Source organism: Mobula birostris, chromosome 6 (assembly GCF_030028105.1).
Source record: "Mobula birostris isolate sMobBir1 chromosome 6, sMobBir1.hap1, whole genome shotgun sequence".
In the NCBI taxonomy this organism is placed as follows: Eukaryota; Metazoa; Chordata; class Chondrichthyes; order Myliobatiformes; family Myliobatidae; genus Mobula; species Mobula birostris.
In genome coordinates this window covers 177,724,057-177,749,875 of record NC_092375.1, presented here as the reverse complement: position 1 = coordinate 177,749,875, position 25,819 = coordinate 177,724,057, and the positions used below count along the sequence as shown (strand labels likewise).

Below are 25,819 nucleotides of genomic sequence, written 5' to 3'. Positions count from 1 at the left end.
CCATTAGGTAAAATCCAGTTTTGTGAACATTTAAGTAGTTCTCATTAATAGTTACAACTGTAGTCATTACTTTCAGTCTCAGCACCAGTGTGTAGAACTGGGCCTTGCTAACCTCATTAGAGTCTGTGCATCAATGTGAACAATCCAGTATCACGTTACAAATAATCATATTTAAACACTGGTGCCCATCAATCGAGGTTTGGTTTTCACCACATGTCCAGCAATAATGAAGACGCGGGAGGTTAAAAAGTTCCCACTAATCTGTTCTCCCATTCTAACAGACAAGTTCTGGAAGGCACTCAAAAGACTGGTGGGAATCTCGATGAGGACCTGATGATACAATTTGGATCCTGCCTTAGTTAATCCTTGGCGGCGATACCCAGTGCCTGATTTGTCAGAAACACCGGGGGCAAACTAAAGGGTGAGTTCAATTGTCCCTAGATTTCCGTGCGGGGCTTTGCTTTCCCCTGAAGGGCATACCTACCCACTTCCAAACCCATGTTCCCCTCGTCACCATTTGCTGCTTTTCTGCTAGGTCCTCTACGATGCTGACTTGAAGTGGGAATCAGGCCAGTTATCTTCAAGTGAGGACCCGAACTTGTTCCTAGCCCAGTTAAAATCGGGACCTTCTGTGTTTCATCGCCCCTATTAGTTTAGTACGCCTTGCCGAGTTACTTAATCAGTTCTGTATTGTAATACAACCCAATTCATCATTTCAGTCACCTATGGGAATCAGCTAAGTAACCTCAAAATGCGGTGAAATTTAACTTAGTAACGCCGCCTCATCAGATCACAGAAGGCTGGAAGCACCATGGTCTCGAAATTACACTGAGATTAGTGCATTAATATTTAATATATCCACATGAAATTCTTTAGTCTCATAATTAAAATAGATATCTACACATTTGTTTTAATTTCTCATTTAAAACAGCAGGCAGGGGAATTTCATGTCCCTGTTTTAAGGCTTTCGTACAGTAATACAAGTCTAATCAGCTTCAATATGCCGCTTCAGAAGTCTGGAGCACACAGTATTGAAAGTGGATTGAGTGCACATTATGTGAGCGCCAGATCTTGCCAGATTATGATGCTCCTTCGGCGGAACAGCTTGTGGCCACTCGCAAGGACACACACACACGCAATTAATGCCCACTTGTATGAAATTTTATGGGTGAGTTGTCCCGGTAGAACTGCCACACACTGCAAGAGTTTCACAGAGAAAGCATTTAAGAGAGAAACGAAAATCAATAAGGCAAAAGACCAGGCAATATATATTTTCGAGTCAGTTTCAATGTTGTGGTATGTCCTTGAATTCAGAAGGATGCCTAAACCACCTATAACCTTCTAGTATATTATCGGCGTGTAAAATATGACGGGGCGTTTGTACACCTAAAAATTAAACCGGCTTCTGTCTCATCCATCCTTGAAATCATAATAAACGTCCCACGGTTGCATTCTAAATAACGTGAGCTTTTGGGTGTATCAACCACTTCCCTTTGGGAATAAATAAAGTCCACAGGCTTGAATTATTTCAGTTCAGAAACCAACTTTGAATGAACCTCAAATTAAGAGGTGTCAGCACCCTGACCCGCTGTTATCAGCAGCAAGTCACTCGACAGCTCCGATGTTATGTCACATGGAGCCCTTTTATCGGCTGCGATTGATGAGATGTCAGACTGAGGAGTGTGGGATATTTAGGGTTTTCCTGGAGGTCAAGCCCAGCTACACAGATCAGAAACTCAAGTGACCAATAAACACTGTTTGTATTTGGGGAGGAGTGAGAGGGAGGGCAGCCCATTTACTTCAGTAGAGATTGAAGCCGACAGCGGAGTGAATGATTCAAGTGTTTAATGATCGGAATGCGTGGTTCCTGCAATTAAATTTTAGCAGATCGAGGGCAGCCGTCCTAATAAGTCTATGAGCCTTTATGTGCTTATAATTTGCCTGCTTAGTTCATTTAAAATAGAAACAGACTGTAAGAAGTTTTGAGAAAAAGATACAGGAGCGTTTATTCTAAGACTGGACCAGCCTAAATTTGCCACACTTACTTAAGGCCTGCCTCTACTTCAACCAAGTGGCCTCTGCATTGTTTAAAATCCACCCCAAGTGATGAACAAATCATCCACCTGATAACTATTCTCACTCTCGAGTATATGCATATAAAGTTTTTCTCCGTCTTATTTGTGTGTGCATCTCACCAATTTTTCCACAACGGAGGCAAGATAATCAGCATATGTCGTGAAATTGGCTGTCTTTGCGGCAGCAGAATAATGCAATGTATAATAGAAAAGACACAGTGAATTACAGTATATACATGTTAAATTAAACTTGTGCAAAAATTTTAAAAAAGTGAGGTAGTGTACATGGGTTCAATGTCCATTCAGATATCCGATGGTAAGGGGGAAGAAGCTGTTCCTGAATCGTTGAATGTGTGCCTTCAGGCTCCCGTACCTGCTTATTGATGGCGGTAATGAGAAGGCCTGTCTGGGGTGATGGGGTCCTTAGTGACGGATGCCGTCTTTCAGAGGCATCGCTCCTGGATGTTTCGGAGGCGAGTGGCCACGATGGTACTGCCTAAGTTTACAGCTCTCTTAATCAGGGCACCCATTCTCCGATGAGATTGTGCAATGTGAGAGGAGGAATCTCAAACTTATCCATTATAAATCTGGAGATGGGGATGTGTCCACAATTTAGAGTTTGAGGATCAGCTATACTCTCTGGTTCACATTATTACCCAGCTCCTACCTCACATCACACCATGGAATGAAGTAGCACTGGAGGCCATTTTAACCAGTCCTGCTCTCAAGTACCTTTTTGCAATGACCAATAATGAATATGCAAGTATTAATAATTTAAAGTAAATAAAATGAATTTAGAAGTACCCAATAACAAACCACGGCACACAGACTCCTTACGGCTGTATAGGTATTTTATTTATATTTGGGAATAAACAAAACTAGTTACTGCTTCACACATCAGATGTTGATTCACATCCTTAAAACCTTTCTCAGTTAAAAACAAGGCACATTCGGAAAATATTTCAAAATTGCATGCACTCATTTAAATCTCCAAAGGAGAAGCTTGCTAGCAAAACCCACAAAAATTAAAATACAGACATCACAATATTAATTGACTGATTCACAACAAAGTGTTGAGGGTGAGTATAAAATTCTGCAGAACTATCATATGTAGAGGAATGTTTTGATCTTCAACATTCTTTTCCACAGTTTGCTGGTTCATCCTTAGTACAAATGAATTTGAACACCTAGTATTATGAAGACTTTTAAATTAATTAATCTCTTGAAATGTTGGCAAGTATAATTTTGACTAAGAAGTCACTTTTGGGGAGGAATTGTCTGCTTTGACAAACTGATACTGAATCATATGATTTTTTAAAATTCTCAGTTATTATTTAAAAGTAAAGATGGTCTTATGTTCAACAAATTTAGGTAAAGGTGCCTGCTACTAAGATTGTTATAAATGTGCATCAACAAAAAAGCACAGTACAATCAAACCAATCCTTTAACACACTGAAAGTTAAGATTAATCTCAGGTAGATTACCTGTAGCCAGTAAGCAAAACTCCTGGGGATATCCTAACCTTATTCATAAATGTGTTTTTAAACAATAAGAAAAAAAGCAGATAGTCCACATATCCACAAACCAAGTACACCTGAATTTTTTTTTCAGTTTAAATAGTGCACTACATACATTTTACACATTATACACATACACATAATTTGCACAAACCATTTATTACTTTACTAAAACACATGGAATTTTTAAAATAAATGACGTGAAGTTCTGAAGAATGAGTTTAGTTTGTGCATAGAGAAATTTGAATCTAATCTAAGCCCAGTACTTTGTGCAGAATCAGCAGTCAGACATCCAGAAACATCTTTTGTTAACAATGTGTTTGGAAAGATCCAATGTCTTCATGTACAAAGTAACTTTCCTGAAGTTTCCCGGGAAGATGTGTTTGTTTGATTTTTGGTTACAATAAAACAATTACATTGTAAATGCCTGTTATTGCTTTGACTTTCATTCTAACATTGTGCCATTTGTGATGTATTCTTTCCTCACTTTTAATATTGTGAAATGTGATCTGCTGTTGAACAGTATAATCTGATAAATACAAAATCAACAGTTCAAAAATAAGTTAGAAAGAGCACCAATAAAAAGGAAACAGATGTAGAGACTTTGAATAAAGCATCACCTTAACTCCCAAACATCACAAGAAATATCACAAAAAAGGCATTAGAATTTCACTTTAAGTTTCCTTTAAAAACTGGGAAGAAAGTCTTGCCGGAATTGAATTTGAAGGTTGTGTCAGAAATGCATATTGTGTAGATTTCTATTCGCATCTGTGGTCACACAACAATGCACTTACATCAAGAGAACAAACGCATGAACACAGCATTTAAAGGATTCTTAATATTTCATTTTGCAGTCTATGGGTCTTTCAATTTCAGTGACTGAAGTAATAGTGGCCATTTACTTTTATTTAAATAAGCTAAGTTGTATTTTTTCAGCTCTTAGTTATTATCTAATATTCTATAAAGCAAATTACAGGATACACTCACAGCCAGACATGGAAGCCCGATCAGGCCACCTATAACTCAATGCACGCTACACATACAGAATGCTGGAGGAACTCAGCAGGCCAGGCAGCATCTGTGGAAGAAGGTACAGTCGATGTTTTGGGCTGAGACTCTTTGGCAGGTCCTGGCCTGCTGAGTTACTCCAGCATTTTGTGTGTGTTGCTTGGATTTCCAGCATCCGCAGATTTTCTCTTTTGTGATTCAATGCACGCTAGTTTTTTCTCCCCATTGACGTGGAAGGTAGACATTTATTTCAATAAAAGATGGTTGTTTGTTTCAGACCTGTCTTCAAGAAACGTAGACATCCACTGTGCAACAGATGTGAGGATAGCTAAGGCAATAATGGAAATCATTGGGTTGATGGGGAGAAATTCTGACTATGAATGGATAACAAGAAGATTTCTCCTGCACAGTGATTCTCCACAGTCCAAATAGGGAAGGTATACTTCAGTGAAAGCTCGTAGGTACATATGATCTATCATTCCCCACTGTAATCCGAAACACAGAAGGGGTTCAGCCTTTACACTGTGGCCAGTGCTTTAATATGCCCAATGCATGCATTTAATCATTTGCATAGGTATAAAAGTACAACACAAAATATATTACAGCTATATGGCAGAGGGAAGGTAGCTATTGTCTCTTGCCTACCTGCATGTTAGTTGGTGGTCAAGGTCAACTGAACTCCCAGACTTCTTCATGCCTCTTCCTTGTAAGGGGCACTGAGTGGTTGGGGGAGGGGAATTTGCAATAAAATACCCTGAACTTGAAATGCTTTTGCCTCAGTCCTGGTGTTAAAATAAAAGCCATAGGTTCTCCATGATTACTACCTCATTGCCACACTTCTATTGATTGTGTTTTACCAGCTGATTAGCAGCAGTTCACAGTTATGGCCCAATCAGCAGATGTGGGCAACGTTACAAAAGCACCCATACAATGAAGTAATCAAATCTGCAATAATTACTTCACATTTTTGGAGGTCAATTGAGTACACGGTTGACTAGCTTGCCTAAATAGATAACTGTAATACAAAGGATTAGCCATGATATATATATAGTTCTAATCAAAAGTCATCAATCTGAAATGTTGTCCGGTTTCACCTGCCAATGTTGCTTGCTGACCTCTTGAGTCTTTCCAGCATCTTCAGTTTCAATTTCAGATTTACAGCACCTGCAGTATTTTGCTTCTGAATCCTGACTCCAAGTTGCCACTTAGCTATCAAAGCAAGCTGCTGGCATCAGTGAAGCCTCCTGCAGCAGTGACTGGTCATTGTGGGAGAGCTCAGTCTTCAGGAGTGGACGGAAGTGTAGGACAGTACTGACATGACTGTGAAGGACTGCAGTGGCTTCCTACTCTGCACATAAAGGGATGCTGGCGGCCTCTGATTGTTTCTTTAAGATATGCTTCCTTCATTAACATATTTGTTTCATGGCAAGATCCAATAACTCTAGATCAAGAGTTCCCAACCATTTTTATGCTATAGACTCCTACCATTAACTGAGGAGTCCCATGGAGCCCAGGTTGGGAAGCCCTGCTCTAGATGCTCCTAAGGTGGTGAACAACAACATGGCTCTCCTCCACTCTCATTTCCTGCTCGAAGATCCAACTTCTTTCCTGGTAAATTACCATTCATTGTCCTGTACACATCATACAATTTTAAAAAAAATCAATAACTCCCAGTAAACATATAGTTAACTGGTTAGATATTGAACATACTTGAAAGGAATACAATTGATAATCATTATAAAAAATGGATACTTATTAGCCCATTATGAGATGAGAGAAACCTCACTCTTTCAACAACTGATTGCAACATTAAGTATTTTGAAGCCACTGAATTATCAGGTTTGGTAACATGTGCTCTTGAGAATGGACAGTAGCAGCAGAATGTTGACATCACAAATTCAAGCGCAAATGAAATTAACGGGAAAAAAGTTATCCTTCTGAGATAATGCCCATAAAAAGTGAGAGTTTATGAGTTACTTTACCACATTGGCACAAATACATCTATTCCCATAAAAGGGAAAAGTTAATCTCATATTAAAATACAAACTTTTGTTTCCAATTGCTTGAATTATAAAAGCTTACACTGCACTTAAAGCTGCCAGAACTATTCAGTGCATTTACTGAAGTGTAATGTTCAAAGTAATGACGTTAAGACAGAAGTTACAGAATTTAATGCATTATGTTCCAATGGAGTAAATCCTCGACGGCGTAAAAGGAAAAGGGCTGGCAACACCAAGCTTTACAGCAGCAGTGGCGACGGCCGCAGAGAAGCATACTTTTCCGCGAGGCTCATGGTTCATTTGGTGAACCAAAACTCAGAGGCCCCCTCCACTGCGGGATACGGGAATCGGACATTCTCTATTCAGATTCTCTTCAGCTGCTTTCATCAAAATAGCTAATCTGCTTCCAGACACTGAGCCATTCTGGATTGCGCTCATCAGCTAGAAGCAATAGAAGAGGAAGAAAATCAATTTTTAAAAATCATTCAGTGCCAATCACATTGTTTAACTTATCAACAGATAATTCATTCAATATCAGGTAGATTTAATAGTTACAATGGCTACACGTAACATTTCTTCAATTATGAACAGACTTTAAATTACACTGTCTTTCCTGCCTATTCAGGAAAGATACTCACAGTTGTAAGGTAACATTACAAGGAAACCTACTACAAAAGCATTATCATCAAAAAAAAAAGAACATAATCTCAAAGGAGCAGCAAGTTCTCAGCTATTGGAAGAAATTTCAGGCTTCAATTGTTTGGGCAGTAATTTGTTGCAGTGCATCAGATGACAGCTGTACAACCCGATCAATTTATGGGAAATTCACAATCAGAATCAGATTTAATATCACTGGCTTATATCGTGAAATTGGGGAGTTCTGGCAATGACTTGGGGAACTACACTCCAGGCAAACAATTTCCTCACTTCAGTTGTAATTCAGTGTTCTGTGTTGAAGAAAGTAAAGATTTTACTTTAATAAAGAGCATGGGGCATGCTGGAATAAGATTTGCTGCTTCGTTGGATGTACTTCTCTCAGCAGCTGGAGGAGCTCTTTTACAAAAGTGGCCAACATTTCAGCAGCAAAACTCTCCTGCTACATAAATGTTCCCAGGAGCAAAGGAAGAGAGCCAACTCAAGCAATTAACACCATAGATTTATGCTGACATGACGATTTTCTCTTCAACCAAAAAGCAGGTAAACTTCCTTTTTTCCCTTCCCAATAATGCAAAATATTCATGTCTGAATATTTAATAAAGCCGTACATAAAGCAGTTTCTCCCCCATTAAAGTAAAAGCTCTGTATCATCAAACAAGTGGTTAAAGATGCTATATAATCAGGCATTACTTTAGCTCTAAACTGCCATTTTTGAAGGCTTTATTGCAGTTAGGTCTGGTTTGCTAATGATATTTTCTCATCGTATTTAATTTGTATATTCTCATACTTTGGGCGAGTCCTGCATTTTAGATATGATTATAGTGCATTTTAGATAAAAGACAGGATCTCTGAAAATGCCGAAACTCCACTTACTTTGCTGCAGAACATTCATGACATTATCAGTAAAACCTAATTATTTTCTGGGAAAAATCACCATCAACAAGACAGAAAATAAAATATTCTAAATCTGCATTTCCACTCAGAATCCAAAGATCTGCTAGCTATTAAAATTAAATCTCTATTCAGTCTGTGGGAAAAAATATCCAATGTTAACATAGCATATTAATATGCTGGATTTTACACAGGGATCCATCAGCTCTTGGCAGTATACATCAGTTTCTGTGGATCGAAATTCTAGCTTATTTATTACCTTCTGTGAGCTGTACAATTAGCTGGCAGAGGAAATAAATATGAGTTCATTTACACATGAGTTGCTCAGCGTCATTAAATTCAAATAAATATATATTTTTTAAAAATGGCATGTTAGGCACAAAAGATAGATTTTCTGCAATCTTCTATCACAATGCAGTTATCTACAGCTCATCTCAGGAGAGACAATTACCATTTCCTTTGCCTTGATCTTGTTTGTTTAACTTGACACAGCGAAGAAAGACCCGACATTGACCAAAATCCCGAGCATTAATTTATCTCATGCTCTGCATTCATCACTGTCATTGCAGAGGAAAGGCTTGGCAGATATTTGAAATACCTATCCAGGACAAGATCTATAAAAACAAACTCTACTTTCAGAGGAAAAATAAACTCAAAGGCTCATGCAGACAAAGTCAAATAAGCAGATCAAGAGCCTCAATTTTATCTTATGTGTAACTTAAATGAATGTCAAAGGGCTGGACATTTATTTTCATTCAAATAAGAAACTGCAGCTAATGACCTAAACATTTTAAGCTATTACCAAGTTATAGGACCATTTTCTTTCAGAGTCTTTAATGGAAAAAGCAGATACTCACCTGCAAGAATTCAATTAGCTCTACCTGTCCATTCTTGTTTATATCAACCTCCGTTAGCATTTCATGCAGAGTTGCCTCATCCACCTGATAACCAATACTCTGGATGAAAGACAGAAAAAAATGCTAAATTTAAAAAAATTGCAATATTACAATAACTCAAACATGCTGAAGAATAGCTTTAACAGAATAGATGTATGGTCACCTTCCCATCCTATCTATGAGAGGTCTATACTAACATAGGTTTAAAAGTTCAAAGTTCAACATAAATATCTGTCACCATGTACAACCCTGAGATTTGATTTCTTGCAGGCATACTCATTAAGCCCAATAACCATAATAGAATGAATTAAGAACCGCACCCAACAGTTCAGACAGACAACCAATGTGAAAAAGATAACAAAATGTGCAAATACAAAAGTTAAAAAATAATCAACAAGCAATACATTTCAAGAACTTGTGATATAGAGTCAATAGACAATAGACAACAGGTGCAGGAGTAGGCCATTTGGCCCTTCGAGCCAGCACCGCCATTCACTGTGATCATGGCTGATCATCCACAATCAGTATCCAGTTCCTGCCTTCTCCCCATATCCCTTGAGTCCGCTATCATTAAGAACTCTATCTTTCTTGAAAACATCCAGAGAATTGGCCTCCACTGCCTTCTGAGGCAGAGCATTCCACAGATCCACAACTCTCTGGGTGAAAAAGATTTTCCTCAACTCCGTTCTAAATGGCTTACCCCTTATTCTCAAATTGTGGCCTCTGGTTCTAGACTCCCCCAACATCGAGAACATGTTTTCTGCCTCCAGCATGTCCAATCCCTTAATAATCTTGTATGTTTCAATCAGAGCCCCTCTCATCCTTCTAAATTCCAATGTATACAAGCCCAGTTGCTCCAATCTTTCAACATATGACAGTCCCGCCATCCCGGGAATTAACCTCGTGAACCTACACTGCACTCCCTCAATAGCAAGAATGTCCTTCCTCAAATTTGGAGACCAAAACTGCAGACAGTACTCCAGGTGTGGTCTCACCAGGGCCCTGTACAACTGCAGAAGGACCTCTTTGCTCCTATACTCAACTCCACTTGTTATGAAGGCCAACATGCCATTAGCTTTCTTCACTGCCTGCTGTACCTGCATGCTTACTTTCAGTGACTGATGAACAAGGACACCAAGATCCTTGAAAGTGAGTCCATATGTTATGGGAACAGTTCAGCACTGGGGTAAGTGAAGTTAGAATAGTACAGCACAGTACAGGCCCTTTGGTCCACAATATTGTGCCGACCCTAAAACCCTGCCTCCCATATAAACCCCCACCTCAAATTCCTCCATATACCTGTCTAGCAGTCTCTTAAATTTCACTAGTGTATCTGCCTCCACCACTGACTCAGGCAGTGTATTCCACGCACCAACCACTCTCTGAGTAAAAAACCTTCCTCTAATATCCCCCTTGAACTTCCCACCCCTTACCTTAAAGCCATGTCCTCTTGTATTGAGCAGTGGTGCCCTGGGGAAGTGGCACTGGCTGTCCCCTCTATCTATTCCTCTTAATATCTATCATGTCTCCTCTCATCCTCCTTCTCTCCAGAGAGTAAAGCCCTAGCTCCCTTAATCTCTTATCATAATGCATACTCTCTAAACCAGGCAGCATCCTGGTAAATCTCCTCTGTACCCCTTCCAACGCTTCCACATCCTTCCTATAGTGAGGCGACCAGAACTGGACATAGTACTCCAAGTGTGGCCTAACCAGAGTTTTATAGAGCTGCACACACAAAATGACGGTGAATACAGCAGGCCAAGCAGCATCTCTAGGAAGAGGTACAGTCGACGTTTCAGGCCGAGACCCTTCATCAGGACTAACTGAAAGAAGAGCTAGTAAGAGATTTGAAAGTGGGAGGGGGCAGGGAGATCCAAAATGATAGGAGAAGACAGGAGGTGGAGGGATGGAGCCAAGAGCTGGACAGTTGATTGGCAAAAGGGATATGAGAGGGTCATGGGACAGGAGGCCTAGGGAGAAAGAAAAGGGGAGGGGAGAAAGCCCAGAGGATGGGCAAGGAGTATAGTGAGAGGGACAGAGGGAGAAAAAGGAGAGACAGAAAAAGAATATGTATATATCCCCTCCCCCTCCCACTTTCAAATCTCTTACTAGCTCTTCTTTCAGTTAATTGTGCGGAGGGCTTTACCTGTGGTGGACTGGGCCATATCTATTAATGTTCTTATTTAAATGAAACAGAAAACTAATTTTGCAGGCCCTGAAAATTTGCTGAATTAACACAATAAAATAAAGGCTGCTCTCACAGTCTTCTTTTAAAAAAAAGTGCTTGCAATAGCGAGTCCAAGCTTTAGGCACCCATACCACTACAGAGTTATTTTACCTCTAATACGCGCTGGACATCAAGCGTTGTGATAAAACCTTTCCTGTCACCATCAAATTTTTGGAACCTTTTCTTATACCTGCAAAATTACGAATGTATCAGTTTGACTCAATAAACATTTGTATAAAAGATTTGCATTTGTATAGTGCCTTTTATTTACTGAGGATGTCCCTAAATGCCATGCTGGTGCGCCATGGTGGTGTAGCAGTTAGCACAATATTATTACAGCTTGGGGCATTCCGAAGTTTGGAATTCAATTCCACACTGTACTGTAAGGAGTCTTTGTCCATCCTCCATGTGGAATGCTTGGGTTTTCTCCAGGTCCGCCAGTTTCTTCCCAAAATCAAAGACATGTTGCGTAGGTTAATTGGTCATTGTAAATTATCCCATGATTAGGTTAGGGTTAATTGGGTTGCTGGGGCCTGAAAGGCCGGAAGACCCTACTCCACATTGTATCGCTAAATAAATTAAAATAAACACTTTACACTTTAAGAAGTACTTCCTACTGTACGTGTAGTTACTGCTACAACACAGTAAACACAACAACTAAATTAACTTCTCAAACATCAATGCTTTTCATGCTGTTCGACAGTTAGGACAGTAAAGTGTGTTTGCCACTCACCTGAGAAGGCTGACAAAGACTTGGTTTAACAAATCAGGGACGATTGTACCTCTTGCCTGAATCTTTCACTAACTGCCAGGTCAGATTTCTATGTCCTGTACCATGACTGCAGTAGTGCTCTTTCGGTAAAAACAGTTTAACTGTTTCATGGAGTGTGGAGCAAGGTAGAAAAAAGTATTTCTTTTTACCTGTCGACATCTGCAGGTGACAGGTTTATTTCAGTGTTGCCTAATTGATCGGACCGAACTTTGTAACCCATTTCATAGTACAGAAACTCCTCAGCAGCCTTTAGCTCATCCTAAAAACATGCAACAGAAATCAGGGTCAGAGTATTAGAAACTATATAATAATTATTAATAGAAATTATGCTGAAGTTACATTAGATTGGGTGTTGCTCCAGATTCAGCATGTGCAGCCCCTAATTTATTCTAATTACAGTATTTCTTTACTACTAAAAATTCTAATCAAAGCAATCTTGACTATGTAATTCAAGCATCTGTTTAAATCCAGTCTGCAGTTTAATGAGAAGAGAACAGAGTTAAAAGCAGAGGAGCTGCTTAAAAAGTGGTGATAGATAATAAATGGGATTAACTTAAAAGAGGTTGTATACTTGATGAGCAATGAATATTATCTGAGGGATATCCTTCTACCCCAGGGTGCGGTGGTATTCCGGAATTTCCACCTGGCACCTGCATGACTGATAGTAGTAAAAACCGAGCTACTGACACGATGAATGAAGCATGACGTAGCCAGAGATGAAGGACCATCAATGCTGCCCTAAATGCCAGCGGCACGATGGGCAATAGAGAAAGAGAATATTATCTGAGACGGAAGAACCATAAGTGACCATTATTTCACCAGGGTATCTGGAATTCCTTGGTCTGAAATCCATATAAAAATCATAGTAACAGGACAATTTGCAAAAATACCAATCCTTTCAAAAACATAAAAACAACACTTTTTTCCAAATCATGCAACATATTTTTTCAATAAAAAATAAATTCACTGTAAAGGACAAAACATAGCCAGAAAACGTCTAAGTACTGCATTTTCCATTGAGATCTTATTTAGATCATCTGATACAAAGGATTAGACACATTTTGAATAAAATGAAAACAATTATTAAAAGTATATTGATATAAGCTATCTCATTTATTTTCAAATGCATTATTCATTCAATAAAACAGAGGCTTCTGTGCCACAGGTCTGAAGAAGGACAGATGTTTGGTGTGTGCAGATGCATTTATTATATTCAACTGGCAGTAAATAATGAAGGAATGGTGCAAAGGAAGTAATGTCATTTAAAACTATCAGCATTTTATTTGAGTGCACCAGATAATAAAGAAAAATCTATATATAAAAAGAAAGAACACGCGGGTGACCTGAATCCGTTTCTCACTCCAGTTCAGTTCCGCAGCCATTAACTCCACAATGCGGGGAAGAGCGTCTTCGGCAGCCTGCACATTCAGGAAAGATAGTCGTGTCCGGCGTGCAAGGATGTCCACAGCAGTGCGTGCGTACTCTTTCACGGCGTATCGTACCTGCACAAATTGGGCAACAACGTGCTTTAACGTTTCAAATAAGATCTGCCTTACAGCTGGCTTTATTGCTTGGGCTGATGAAAACCTCAGAAAAATAATGCTGCAAATATTATTACGGCGTTGTGATCGAGGCGCAGCCAGTGTGCTTTCAAGCAAATGGGCTGACCCTGGCGGCAACACCTTTTTTGATCAGATCACCTACCAGGGCAGCGTCACTCAATGAGGTGGCACAGTAGTGTAGCGGTTACAGCGCCAGCAACCGGGGTTCCATCCCCGACGCTGGCTGTAAGGATCTTGTACGCTCTCCCTGGGACCGCGTGGGTTTCCTCCGGGTGCTCCAGTTTCCTCCCGCAGTCCAATGCCTACCGGCTGGTAGGTCAATTGGACCCGCGGGTGTAATTTGCTGAGTATGCCCACAGGAAAATGAATCTCAGAGCTGTATTAATGTTAGATAGAGCTCTTAATGATAGCGTAGTCAAGGGATATGGGGAGAAGGCAGGAACGGGGTACTGATTGTGGATGATCAGCCAAGATCACAGTGAATGGCGGTGCTGGCTCGAAGGGCCGAATGGCCTACTCCTGCACCTACTGTCTATTGACATATACGTACATTGACAATTACATTTACTTTTATCTTCAAAGTGGATGGCGTGGGCTCGTTGGGCCAGAAGGGCCTGTTTACCGTGCTGTATCTCTCAATAAATAAATTACAGTAAATACATTTTTGTAAATGCTGTAAAGTCAGGCAGTGCAAGTAGCAGGAATAACACAGAGATGGAAACGTGGCTGGGCAGGTGGTTGGGAGCAAAGGAATGGAAGAAGAAGGTGAATGCCTAAACATGGTAAATACCTCAGGACAGACTTTGACCCTATGACTCTATGGTGTGCCAAAAGGATATAACAAAATGGAGATAGGACACCTGCAGATAATCTAAGTGCAAAGGATAGCTGTAAGATTGTGCAGCTAAGTGGCAGCTTCAGGAAGCAAGACCAGCATGTCTTTACTCGTCGTCTTCCTCGTGGCTATCCCTTGAGGTCGAGGATGATGGTCTTCGTTCCGTACAGAGCGAAGACACCTGTGCATGTATTTGTTTAACGTGTACTTGATGTTGCACTCCAAGAAGCACACGATACTTCACAAATCAACCAGAAGTACTGAACAGCAAGAAGGGTAATTAGTAGTGTTGGCTGTGGGGGGGGGGGCAGGGTTCAGTTAAAGGTTGTGCTTCAGAAACTCACCAAGAAAATAGACATTTTGAGGTGGGAGGTGGCTAAGATTATCAACCTGATTCTCCAGTGTAGAAGAATGTTTTACAATTCGACAATTATAATCAGGAAAAAATGTTAAATTATGCTGGAAATCCAAAGCAATGCACACAAAATGCTGGAGGAACTCAGCAGGTCAGGCGGCATCCATGAAAATGAACAAATAGTCAACACTTCAGGCTGAGACCTTTCTTCGAGACTGGAAAGGAAGGAGGAAGACAGCAGAATAAAAAAGTGGAAGGAGGGGGAAGGAGGATAGTTAGAAGGTAACGGGTGAAGCCAGGTGGGTGGGAAAGGTAAAGCGCTGGAGAGGAAGGAATCTGATAGGAGAGGAGAGTGGACCATGGGAGAAAAGAAAGGAAGGAAGAGCAGTAGGAAGAGGAAGTTATGTTGCAAAGCTTTGGCTGGGCTGCAACTGGAGTACTGCACTGAGGTCTGGCCACCCCATTATCGGAAGGATGTGGAAGCTTTAGAGAGATTGCAGATGAGATTTACCAGGATGCTGCCTGGATTTAGGATTGATTGTCTAGCCTCTTCTACAAGGAGAGGCTAGACAAACTTGAGTTGTTTCCTCCGGAATGCTGCAGGCTGAGGTGAGACCTGACAGAAGTTTACAAGATGATGAGGAGCAAAGTTAGAGTAGACAGCCAGGATCATTTCCCCAGGGTCAAGATGTCTAATACTAGATGGCATACATTTAAGGCAGGAGTTCCCAATTTTTTTTATGTCATGGTCCCCTACTATTAACTGAGAGGCCTATGGAACCCAGGTTGGGAACTCCTGAAGGCGTAAATTCAATGGAGACGTACTGGACAATTGTTCTTCTTTAAACATAGAGAGTGCGGGTGCCTGGAATGTGTTGCCGGGATGGCAGTGAAGGTAAACACGATAGAGATGTTTAAAAGGTTCTTAGATAGACAAGAGAATGTACCAAGAATGGGGGAATACGCACATCGTATCAGTAGAAGGGATTGGTTTAATTAGGTGTTTAACTGGTTTGCCACAACATTGTAGGCCAAAGGGGCTTTTCCAGTTGTTCTAATTGCAACACGAATGGACAGGGTAAAGCCTGATGCAAACTTGCTTGCAGTTTCTTTATCTAAATGGTTGCTTTTCATTAGACAAAATATTCCACTGGCATTTGAGAGTGGAGATCAGAGACTGCACAGAAGACCAAGGTATACAGACCTTGGATCTCCAAAACCCTACTACAATATAGAACATAGAAATCTACAGCACATTACAGGCCCTTTGGTCCACAATGTTCTGCCGAACATGTAACCTACTCTAGAAACTGCCAGAATTTTCCTACCACGTAGTCCTCTATTTTTCTAAACTCCTTGTACATATTTAAGCATCTCTTAAAAGACCCTATTGTGTCCACCTCTACCACTGTCGCTGGCAGTGCATTCCATGCACCCACCACTCTCTGTGTGAAAAATTTACCTCTGACATCCCCCTCGTACCTACTTCCAAACACCTTAAAACTCTGCCCCTTCGTGTTAGCCACTTCAGCCGCGGGAAAAAGCCTCTGGCCATCCACACCATCAATGCCTCAAAAAGAAATTCTAAAATAATTTTTCTTGAAAGAAATGCTGGTGAACCTGGCAATAATGCGAGGGAGATGGCAGAGACAACTCTTGAGTCTAACAACGATTATGATGCCAATATCCACACGGAGTCAGAACACTTCAGCTGGCCCACTGATGCTCACAGCTCCCTCCTCACCCATTCACACACACCAGCAGCAGATTGTCCGGTATCAACTCCCTCAACACATCTCACTTTGATGTAAACCACCAGACTCTGTCCATTGCAGATAAGCGGCATGATATGGCAAGGCCTGAACAAGAACCCACCACACCCCCTAAGAGAAATACTTCCACAGGAAGCTCCAGAATTAATTGACATTCAAAAACATTCAACTACAAAATAATTACACATACAATACATTTTTAAACAACTAAATGCACTTAACATCATTAATCTGCATTTAACGTCATTAATCTGATAAATATAAACTATCTGAAACCTACCCCTCTCGCATTCATGGCCTTTCCGCTCTACTGAATGGCGTCACTGAATCGGTGACAAGTCTAATCCATTTGCCTGCATTTGGTGCATATCCTTCTATGCCTAATTGTCTCTTAAGTACGGTGATTGCATCTGATCCCACCTCCTCCCCTGGCAGTGAGACAGGACACTCTGTGGGTACATCACTGCTCACAGATTTCTAATCAACAAAGTAATCTTAAATCACCATCAGCTGCCTACTATCATCAATTTTGGATCCAGTTAGCCAACTCAGATTCCATGCCAACCTACCACATGGATTTCATCAATTTTGGGAGAGTCCCGGTTAAGAAAGGGAGTTTTGGATCTTGCTCCATCCCTTCGCTCCTCCTATTTTTAACATACTGGCTACCTCCCCTCTATCTTTCAGTGCAGGTGAAGGGTCTTGAATGAAACTCATGGTGTCTACTTCCCTCTATAGATGCTGCCAAACCCACTGAGTTCCTCCTGTGCTTTGTGAATTGCTACAATTTCCTGAGTTGTCCTATTACCCTTCTACACAAAGGAAAAAAACATTTTCCTGTCCTCTGGAACCTTGTTTGTGGCAAAAGAGGATACAAAAGTTTCTGGCTAGTTCCCAACAGTCTCCTCTCTTGTCTCTCTCAATAATCAAGGACAGATCCCATCAACCTCTGGGATTTAATCACAATAAGTTTGTGAAGTACCTTTTCAATATCAACCGCTTACAACATTCGTGCAATAGCAATACTGTTTCATACCTCTGCTTCAATGTATGGGAAGTCAGCCACCAAACGTTTACCAACTAAAGGCCACTTCCTTCCCGTAACTTGAGCCAGCTTCGCCACCTCAAATGCTCTTCCCCCATAGGTAGAGGCAAGATGGCGTGCTACCTAAAGAATAAGAACATAGTTAAAATCTGTTAGAAAAGCAGAGTTAGCATTTCTGTTCTAACCGTGTTGTGTTTACAAAGTGCTGTCTACTTTCCAGAGAATGTCATGGCCCCAAAGCGTTGCAGCAGTTTTGTTGGCACTAGAATCAAAATCAGGTTTAATATCACCGGCATGTGTCGTGAAATTTGTTGTATTTGCAGCAGCAGTACAAGGCAATACAAAATACTAGAGGAAAAAACTGAATTACAGGATATAAATTAATATAAATAAAATAGTTAAATAAGTGGTGCAAAAATAGAAATAAAAAAAGTAGTGAGGTAGTGTTTATAGGTTCAATGTCCAATGGCAGAGGGGAAGAAGCTGTTCCTGAATTGTTGAGTGTGTGCCTTCACCTTCTTAATTGTAGCAATGAGAACAGGGCATGACTTGTTCTTAGAATCAGTTTAGTATTTTGAGTACCTTCATCCACATAGTGCAAGCTCAGGGAGATCTACCCTTTAGGACAGCGGGTCCCAGCCTGGGTCCACGGACCCCTTGGTGAATGGTAAGGCTCCACGGCATAAAAAATGTTGGGAAGTCCTGCTTTAGGATGATTTCTCGATGCAATTTGGTTGCAGATTGTCCTTCGTACTGGATGCTAAATGGAATTCTTATTCGACATACATTTTTAATGTGCACACTGTAACATATGTTAGCACAGTAGGGTTAATTTTCCTGACCTTTTCTTACCGAGCAGGTCCATTTCCCAGGAACAAAGTCAAGAATATAAAAGGCACAGGGCAGTTGTTTCCAGATCTCTCTTCCCATTCACAATGTCTCTACTGTGATGCAGTCTGGCACTTCCCTGGGGCTCAGGGGCAGTGCAGCAAATGAGGTGGCGAGCGGCTTTGACAATCCTACTCTGCTTTTGTGCAGCATTGGTGCAGGGACACAAATTTGCTGGGGAATCTCATGAGACTGAGTCTATAACAAGGACTAGCCACACTGATTTTTAAAGATTTTGAAATTTCAGCTCAGGTCTAGGCCTGGTATCTATTTTTTTAAAAATTATTTGAATGTTAGTGTCCTTATTGGGAATGGTTTTATGGAACCAAACTTTTTCATTTGAATTATCAGCCAGAGTTAATGAGTTGTTTTGAGAACTCAAGAAAAATAATGTTTGAACAAGAAACTGTGCAAATCAGTCTTGATCTTGACAAAAAGTGAGGATTACAAATGGAGCAGAAAAGAAAGAATAAATTTGAAAATCTAAGGCGCAGTTTGGAGGGTCTGTGTATCAGATCACAGACTTTTTTAAATGCAGTTTTGTCTAAAACAAGAAGACTCGTTGCCTCAGCACAAACATAATGGGATCCGCCTAGCCACAGGAGCTGGATACAAATTCTAGGCAGCCATGTTCTTTCAGGAAATGAAAATTTATTGCGGTAAAAGGTAAGTAATTCAGTCACCTCAGAAAACTCTGAAGCAACTAAATGGAAAATCCTACAAAAGGTAGTAGACTTGGCCCAGTGCATCATGGGTAAAGCCATCCAAGCCATTGAGCACAGCTACATGAAACACCGTCATAGGAAAGCAACATCCATTATCAGAGATCCCAGCCCAATCTCCTTTCTCGTTGCTGCCATCCAGAAGAAAATACAAGCGGCTCAGGACTCACAGCGTCAGGTTCAAGAACAGTTTCTACCCCACAATCATCAGGTTCCTGAACAAAAGGTGTTAACTACACTCACTTGCCCATCCATTGAGATGTTCCCACAACTAATGATCTCACATCAAGGACCCCTTATTTTGTTATTTCATGTTCCGGAAATAACTTGGAAAATGTGTAGCTCGGGTGTTTGATGGTTGGGTTGAAGTGTTCCCCAATCTTGGCAAGTCATTTGCAACTGTTTCATCAGCATATAAAGAGGTACCATCAGTGCACTGTAAATTATAACACTCTGATTGTGTCTCCTTATATGGCGATGAAACACTTGTGACTGAATTGCCAAGATCTGAGAACAAGTCAGCCCAGCCATTTCATGTTCTCCTTACTTATTGCTATTTATCTGTTTTTGCATTTGCACAGCCAGTTGTCTTCTGCACTCTAGTTGATCTTTCATTGAAACTGCTACAGTTACTATTCTATAGATTTGCTGAGTATGCAAACAAGTTGAATCTCAGTGTTGTATATGGTGACATACGTGTACTCTGATAATGAAATTTACTTTGAACTTTGAATTTACTTAAATTTTACAAGAATGCTAAAAGTTTAGGGAGGCGGTGAAGCCAATATTTCCACTTAAAAGTCTAATATGCAAAACTAAAGCCCTGAAATAAAAAGCAGCAGGATTGACAAAAGAAACATTGGCTCAACAACAGAAAACAGAGAAGAGTGGTATATGGATGTCTTTTTCCAGATAAGAGGGTGGGGGGGAGGGGGAGGAAGAACAGAAATTGCTTACCTCGGCACCCAGTCCATAGTATTGCACCAATCTGATGTGAAGAGTGGGAGACCAGTCATGGGCTCCTTCTAGTAGTAGTCCAACTGTCTTGCATGGTACTGTTGTGTTCAGGTTACAAGATTTGACAGCAGTGTTTATTGCATCCTCTGCCATTATACGGTAAGTGGTCCATTTACCACCTACAAAATACATGCACTAGTTGTGAACTCCAGGTTCATAAAACATATGCTTTGAGACAGGACTTCTCTCACTCTGCATCTATACTGTCAGGGTGGATTCCTTTTATCTTAAATTCCCTCAGATGCTACAACTTGGAAGGTATCAGGAATATTCTTCCAAGATGACCACAATGCTGTCATGCTTTGGAGGCTTGCATGCCTCATTAACTTGGAGAGCTATGTTGCCTAGAGTCAGAGCTTTACGCTTTGGCTCTTGGTAGGGTCACCCATGCCAAATGGGTCAAAGGGTAGAGGCCAGACTAAGAGTGGCCCACTGGCCCTCCAGGTTCAGGGATTCGGCTCAGGGCTAACAACCCTGACTGGTTATGGAAACAGCAATGAAGAATCCTTCTACATCTGATGCGATAGTATGCTTTCCCGAGTCACCCGGGACTTGCATGACTGACACTAATGAAAACTGAGAGGAAGCTACTGACACAGTGGAAGAAGCCCTGAACGCCGCGAGATATGGAGCATCTTCATTGCTGGCCGAAACACCAGCAGCGTAACAGGCCATAACACACATTAGGACCAAGTTTTCCACTGCAATAACCTGTTTATTCCATCCTTTTGTTTCTTCTCATCTTTTCCCAGTCCTCCACAAAATCTAATTCAACATCTTCATTCCTCCACTCAACTCCAACTTCTGAACATTATCTTTTCTTTTTCTTTAAGAACTGCATATTACATTAATATATAATTATATTCACAAACCAAAATAACTCTAGAAACCCTAAATTCACCCACAAAGCATTTTATCTTCATCAAGATCATTGCTTTTGTCTGAGACGTACTCAAATCAAAAAAGGAAAATGCTTAAGTTTTTTGAGCAATAAACAGAGTAAACTAAAATGAATTGGATAATCAGCTATAAATTATTTAACTATGCGGTTCAATAATGTTAATTTTGAAAATTCGTTCAAACGATTGATATTCACTGACTTCAAATGATATACCTGCAATAGTCACCAGTTTGCTGTCAGTCACTGTCACAACATGATTGCGAGAGATTGACTGGGTGTCCTTTGAGTTGGGATCAGACACCAGTGGTCGAATGCCACTCCAGGCTGCGAGCACATCTCCTCTTCTTACTATGCAAAGCAACAGATCCACGGCCAAAGGTTACTTTTAAAAATCTCCATATTGTCAGCTATTAAAATATACAAAGAATGCAGACTGAACCAGCTTACACTTGACTATCATGGTTTAGAATATCAAGTGCAGTGTTTCTAAACAGCTTGATTTTGAAAACAAAATATATCTAATGCAGGTTAGGGTCGTGCTGCTATCATATCTGATGACACAGATATTTAATGTATCAGAAATGATTTGGAGCTATTGTGAATGTGGTATTGGAAATGGGACATCTTGAGTCTTCTGCCATGCTTGTCTCCATATTCTCTGTGTATCCAGTAAGAATATCAGCTACCCTTAGCGCATCCAATAAGATCAGAACATATCCCCCCCCCACCCCCCAAACTTTACCTGCTATGGATTTCAGTTCAACTTCTGACACTTTCCACAATCTTCTTGGACCATTATTGTTAGGGTGTATTCAGGAGTTAGGACATATAGCAATTATTAATTTCACCAGTAACCCATCTTCAGGTTTGAATGTGGACTGCAGATTTAATTTTAAAATGCAGCTCAGAACAATTAGACTCGGCTGCATGAATGTGGAAATTAACATTCATTTTGGGTGTCTGGAGTGTGGGTGCAAAGAAGGAGGTGTGTGAAAACTATATGTAATTCAAAGGAAGCATTGTAGATGCATTGTAACTATAGAATTATCCTGCTGTTATCTTTGATATTTAGCATATAAAAATGTCATGTAATATTGGGTTGAGTAGGTTTTTTTTTACAAGAGTGTCTCAATATGACACCTGTTGCTTGTTTAAGCTGAATAAAACACTTCCATGTCCACTAGCTTCAGTGTCTCTCTGGTGACTTAGTTCATGTCACAACATTGCCAACCAATGCCTGCAGCTCGCCAGCCTCTCATTTCCCAATGTAAACCCATAGTCTATTTTGGATGAGCAGAATTAGAAAGAAAGATAATTTAGATGTGACACAATCCATAGACTATCTTTGTGAGGAGGTGAAAAGGAAGCACTAACGTCTACTGATAAGGCACCCGTACACAAATTCATCTGTCCTTACTGCCCTTAGTGTGAAGACAATAGCCATTATGCAGGCCCAAAATAATTTTAGGAAACAACAGTGAAACACTCTAAAGATCAGCCAGGGAGCAGTGGGGGTATAAATACTGTAACCAACTGGGTTAGTTGTTATTATACTAGATCATGAGAGTTCAAAAATTGTGAAACTGAATTAAATGAAATTGGCGAAATAAATTAAACACTGGAAAACAAAAGTCATTATGTGACAGAAGTCTGTTCTGGGCACTGGTAGTAACTATCATAGTGTCTGAGTTGATTACAACTTCCAAAATTCACTTCCACAGATATCGATGGAAATGAATTTTGGAAGTAGGCACAACTCGCAGCTGTTACTAGATTGTGCATTTGGCGCAAGCTGTCAAATTTTCTTCCATCCCCATCACCAACTGTGTTCAAATTTCAAAGCAGCAATGCAAGTTCAACTGAAACACTGTGACCCTCTCTACATCCCCTCCCCATCAATTCACTTTTTACCAAAACTATTTGTTTTAAACCAGTTTCAATTATTCCCATGTCCTCTTGCCCATCTAACTCATCCAACATTAACACAAGCTCATCCAAAATTCTGCAGCCTATGTGCTGGCCTCCACACCAACCCTGCTCACTCACCACTCCTGCGCTCGATGCTGGTTCCTCACTCAGTAAAATCTCAGTATTAAAAATTCCTGTCTTGTTTTTAAATCTCTTTGTGGCACTATCCATGCCCTTCTGTCATCTCCTCGTGAGCTACAAATCTCCAAGGATTCTACATTGGGTACAGCGCCAGCAATCAGTGATCAGAGTTCAATTCCCACCGCTGTCTGTAAAGAGTTTGTAAGGTCGCCACGAGAGCATATGGGTTTCCACAGGGTGCTCCAGTTTCCTCTCACATCCCAAAGACATACAGGGTCGGGTGAGTAAGACAAGAAAGAGCATGCTTTGTTGGCGCCAGAAGCAAGGTGAAACTTGTGGGTCCTAGACTCTCCCACCATAGGAAACATCCTCTCCACATCCAATCTATTGAGGCCTTTCTACATTCAATAGGTTTCAATTAGAACACCCCCATTCTTCTGAATTCTAGTGGAAACAGGCCCAGAGCCATCAAACGCTCTTCATATGCTGTTCAATCCTAGAATTATTTTCATAAGAGAGAATAAGGTACTGTACAAGAACATGGGACTGATGGACCTGCACTGGTGGGAGACAGAATTGCCTCATTCTGTGCTATGAATTATGGATTTGGAGCTATTTTAATCAATACTTAATAATAATTGCAAAAATATCAGCAATATTATATTTTCCAATCTTTTATGCAAACATTTGCTTTGAAAGTAAAAACCCAATTAATCTTATTATTTATCTACAGAAATGTATTCATTTTGTTAGTAAGTATAAATTAAATGTTTTTACTTGTAGTATCAGTGAACAGAAGAAAAGGATTTAAAAGTTGGCTATAAAAAATGAGAACTAAATATTAATTTTTACATTCTAATTCTACTAGAAACAAGCAAACATGCAAATAGATTCTGGAAGGAAATATGGGACATAGAAATTAAAATGAACAGGAAAAAAAGTGACAAAAATCTGAATAAAACCACAGTGAGACGTCAAAATAAAGATGAAGGATTAAGTATTACAATTGCTATGGATATCCGTTAATACAAAAGATGAAAAATTCCACAGCATATTTTATTATGTCATCAAAATTTAAACATTTAGAATGTTGAGCAAATTAACCAGAGCTCCAGATTTTAATAGAATAGCCGGTAATAGAATTTCAGAAAGTGCTGGTCTTTGAGACATAATTGTGCTGCAAAGCCTGTTCAATAAGAGTCTGAAATGAAAATGCAGATTCAAAAACAGAACAAACACAAAATAAATTAGCTTGCAATAATTCTGTAACAATATTGTTAATGGAATATAGAAAATATAAATGATTATGCAAAACTGTTCAACGGCTGAAAAAATATTACCACACATCATAATATATTTGGCTATTTTAATAAGCTACGAAAATTTTAAAATCTGTCATGAGCTGACAGCAGTCAGCCAATTGGATCAAATGACTCCTAAAATTAGGTGATATTTCCATATAGTTACAGTAAAATGTACAGTTTTATATTTTAAAAAGTAAACTTGAGGTTTTAAACAATATTGATTTATAGGCATTCAAATACCCTCTCTAGTGAAATGAATTAACTTCCTGAAACACACTAAACAACCAATAAATGTGAACCATCCTTCCATTCCAGGATCAACAAAATTTCCAATAACCCATAAGTAAAAATAATGCATCTAAAATATTGGACTTCCAATTGTGTTTTAACAGCCTAACTTTTAAATACATGGCAAAAAACAAATCAACATCTGCTCAAGTCCACATGAATGGGTAAAACAATGAAAGACTTTTTAAAAAAAATTGGCTTGGTAATAGGAAGCAGAGGGTGATGATTGGAAGTCTGTGATGAGTGATGTGCCACAGGGTCTGGGACCCTTTCTGCTTGTGATTTATATTAACATTTGACATGAACATAGGAGGCATGATTAACAAGTTTGTGGGTGACCATGAAAAGTAATGGAGTTGTGAATATCAGAGGCACTTGTCCAAGGCTCCAGAAGGGTGGAGATCAGAAGGAATATTGGGCAGAACGTTGGCAGATGCTATGTCATCTGAACAAGTGCAAGGTGATGCAGTCCAGGAAGTGATTTAGAGGTAGGACACATGATAGGGTGCTGATCAACAGAGGGAACTTTAAGTGTAAATCCATTGTTCATCGAAGGTGTCAAATGCCTTGATAGAAATATGGAGGGCTATGTAGGAGGGAAGGGTCAAACTGATCTTGGAGTAGGTTAGAAGTTCAGCACAACATCATTGCCAAAGGGCCTGTACTCTGCTGTAGTGCTTTATGTCTGTGTAGACAACATCAACTGCCCTACCTTCAGTCCTCTTTGCTTAACCAAGCTGAATTAAATTTGTGTGACAGGACCTGCCAGGAATGATGGCTATGCCTAATAAATTCCTGCTATTCTGGATGCAAGTAAATCCTGCCCCTTAGAAACTTCTCCAGTAATTCCCATATCTCAGGTATGGATTATTTCTTCTTAAACAAATGATTAACAGTGGTTATTCTCCAGTGTTCTGGGACTTCAACTGTAGCTAAGAAAGATTCAAAGATCTCTGCAAAGACCACAGCAATCTCCTCCTTCCTGCTTTCTGCAGGGATCGTTCCCTACGCGACTCCCTTGTCCATTTTTCTCCTCCC

At 40.1% G+C, this 25,819-nt stretch overlaps 1 protein-coding gene across 3 annotated transcripts in view; it reads right to left on the bottom strand.

Annotated features, from left to right (window-relative positions):
* Positions 1-2,908: 2,908 nt before the first annotated feature.
* Positions 2,909-25,819, bottom strand: part of gpd2 (glycerol-3-phosphate dehydrogenase 2 (mitochondrial)) — a 139,207-nt gene continuing 116,296 nt past the window's right edge. For all 3 annotated transcript variants that reach the window (XM_072261962.1, XM_072261965.1, XM_072261963.1), the window contains 8 exons: positions 21,354-21,488; positions 20,180-20,358; positions 17,604-17,735; positions 13,387-13,545; positions 12,193-12,302; positions 11,383-11,461; positions 9,006-9,104; positions 2,909-7,041 (listed from right to left, as the gene is read on the bottom strand). In XM_072261962.1, the coding sequence (XP_072118063.1) occupies positions 6,916-7,041; positions 9,006-9,104; positions 11,383-11,461; positions 12,193-12,302; positions 13,387-13,545; positions 17,604-17,735; positions 20,180-20,358; positions 21,354-21,488 (1,019 nt within the window). In that variant the 3' untranslated portion in view covers positions 2,909-6,915. The remainder of the gene's footprint in view (positions 7,042-9,005; positions 9,105-11,382; positions 11,462-12,192; positions 12,303-13,386; positions 13,546-17,603; positions 17,736-20,179; positions 20,359-21,353; positions 21,489-25,819) is intronic.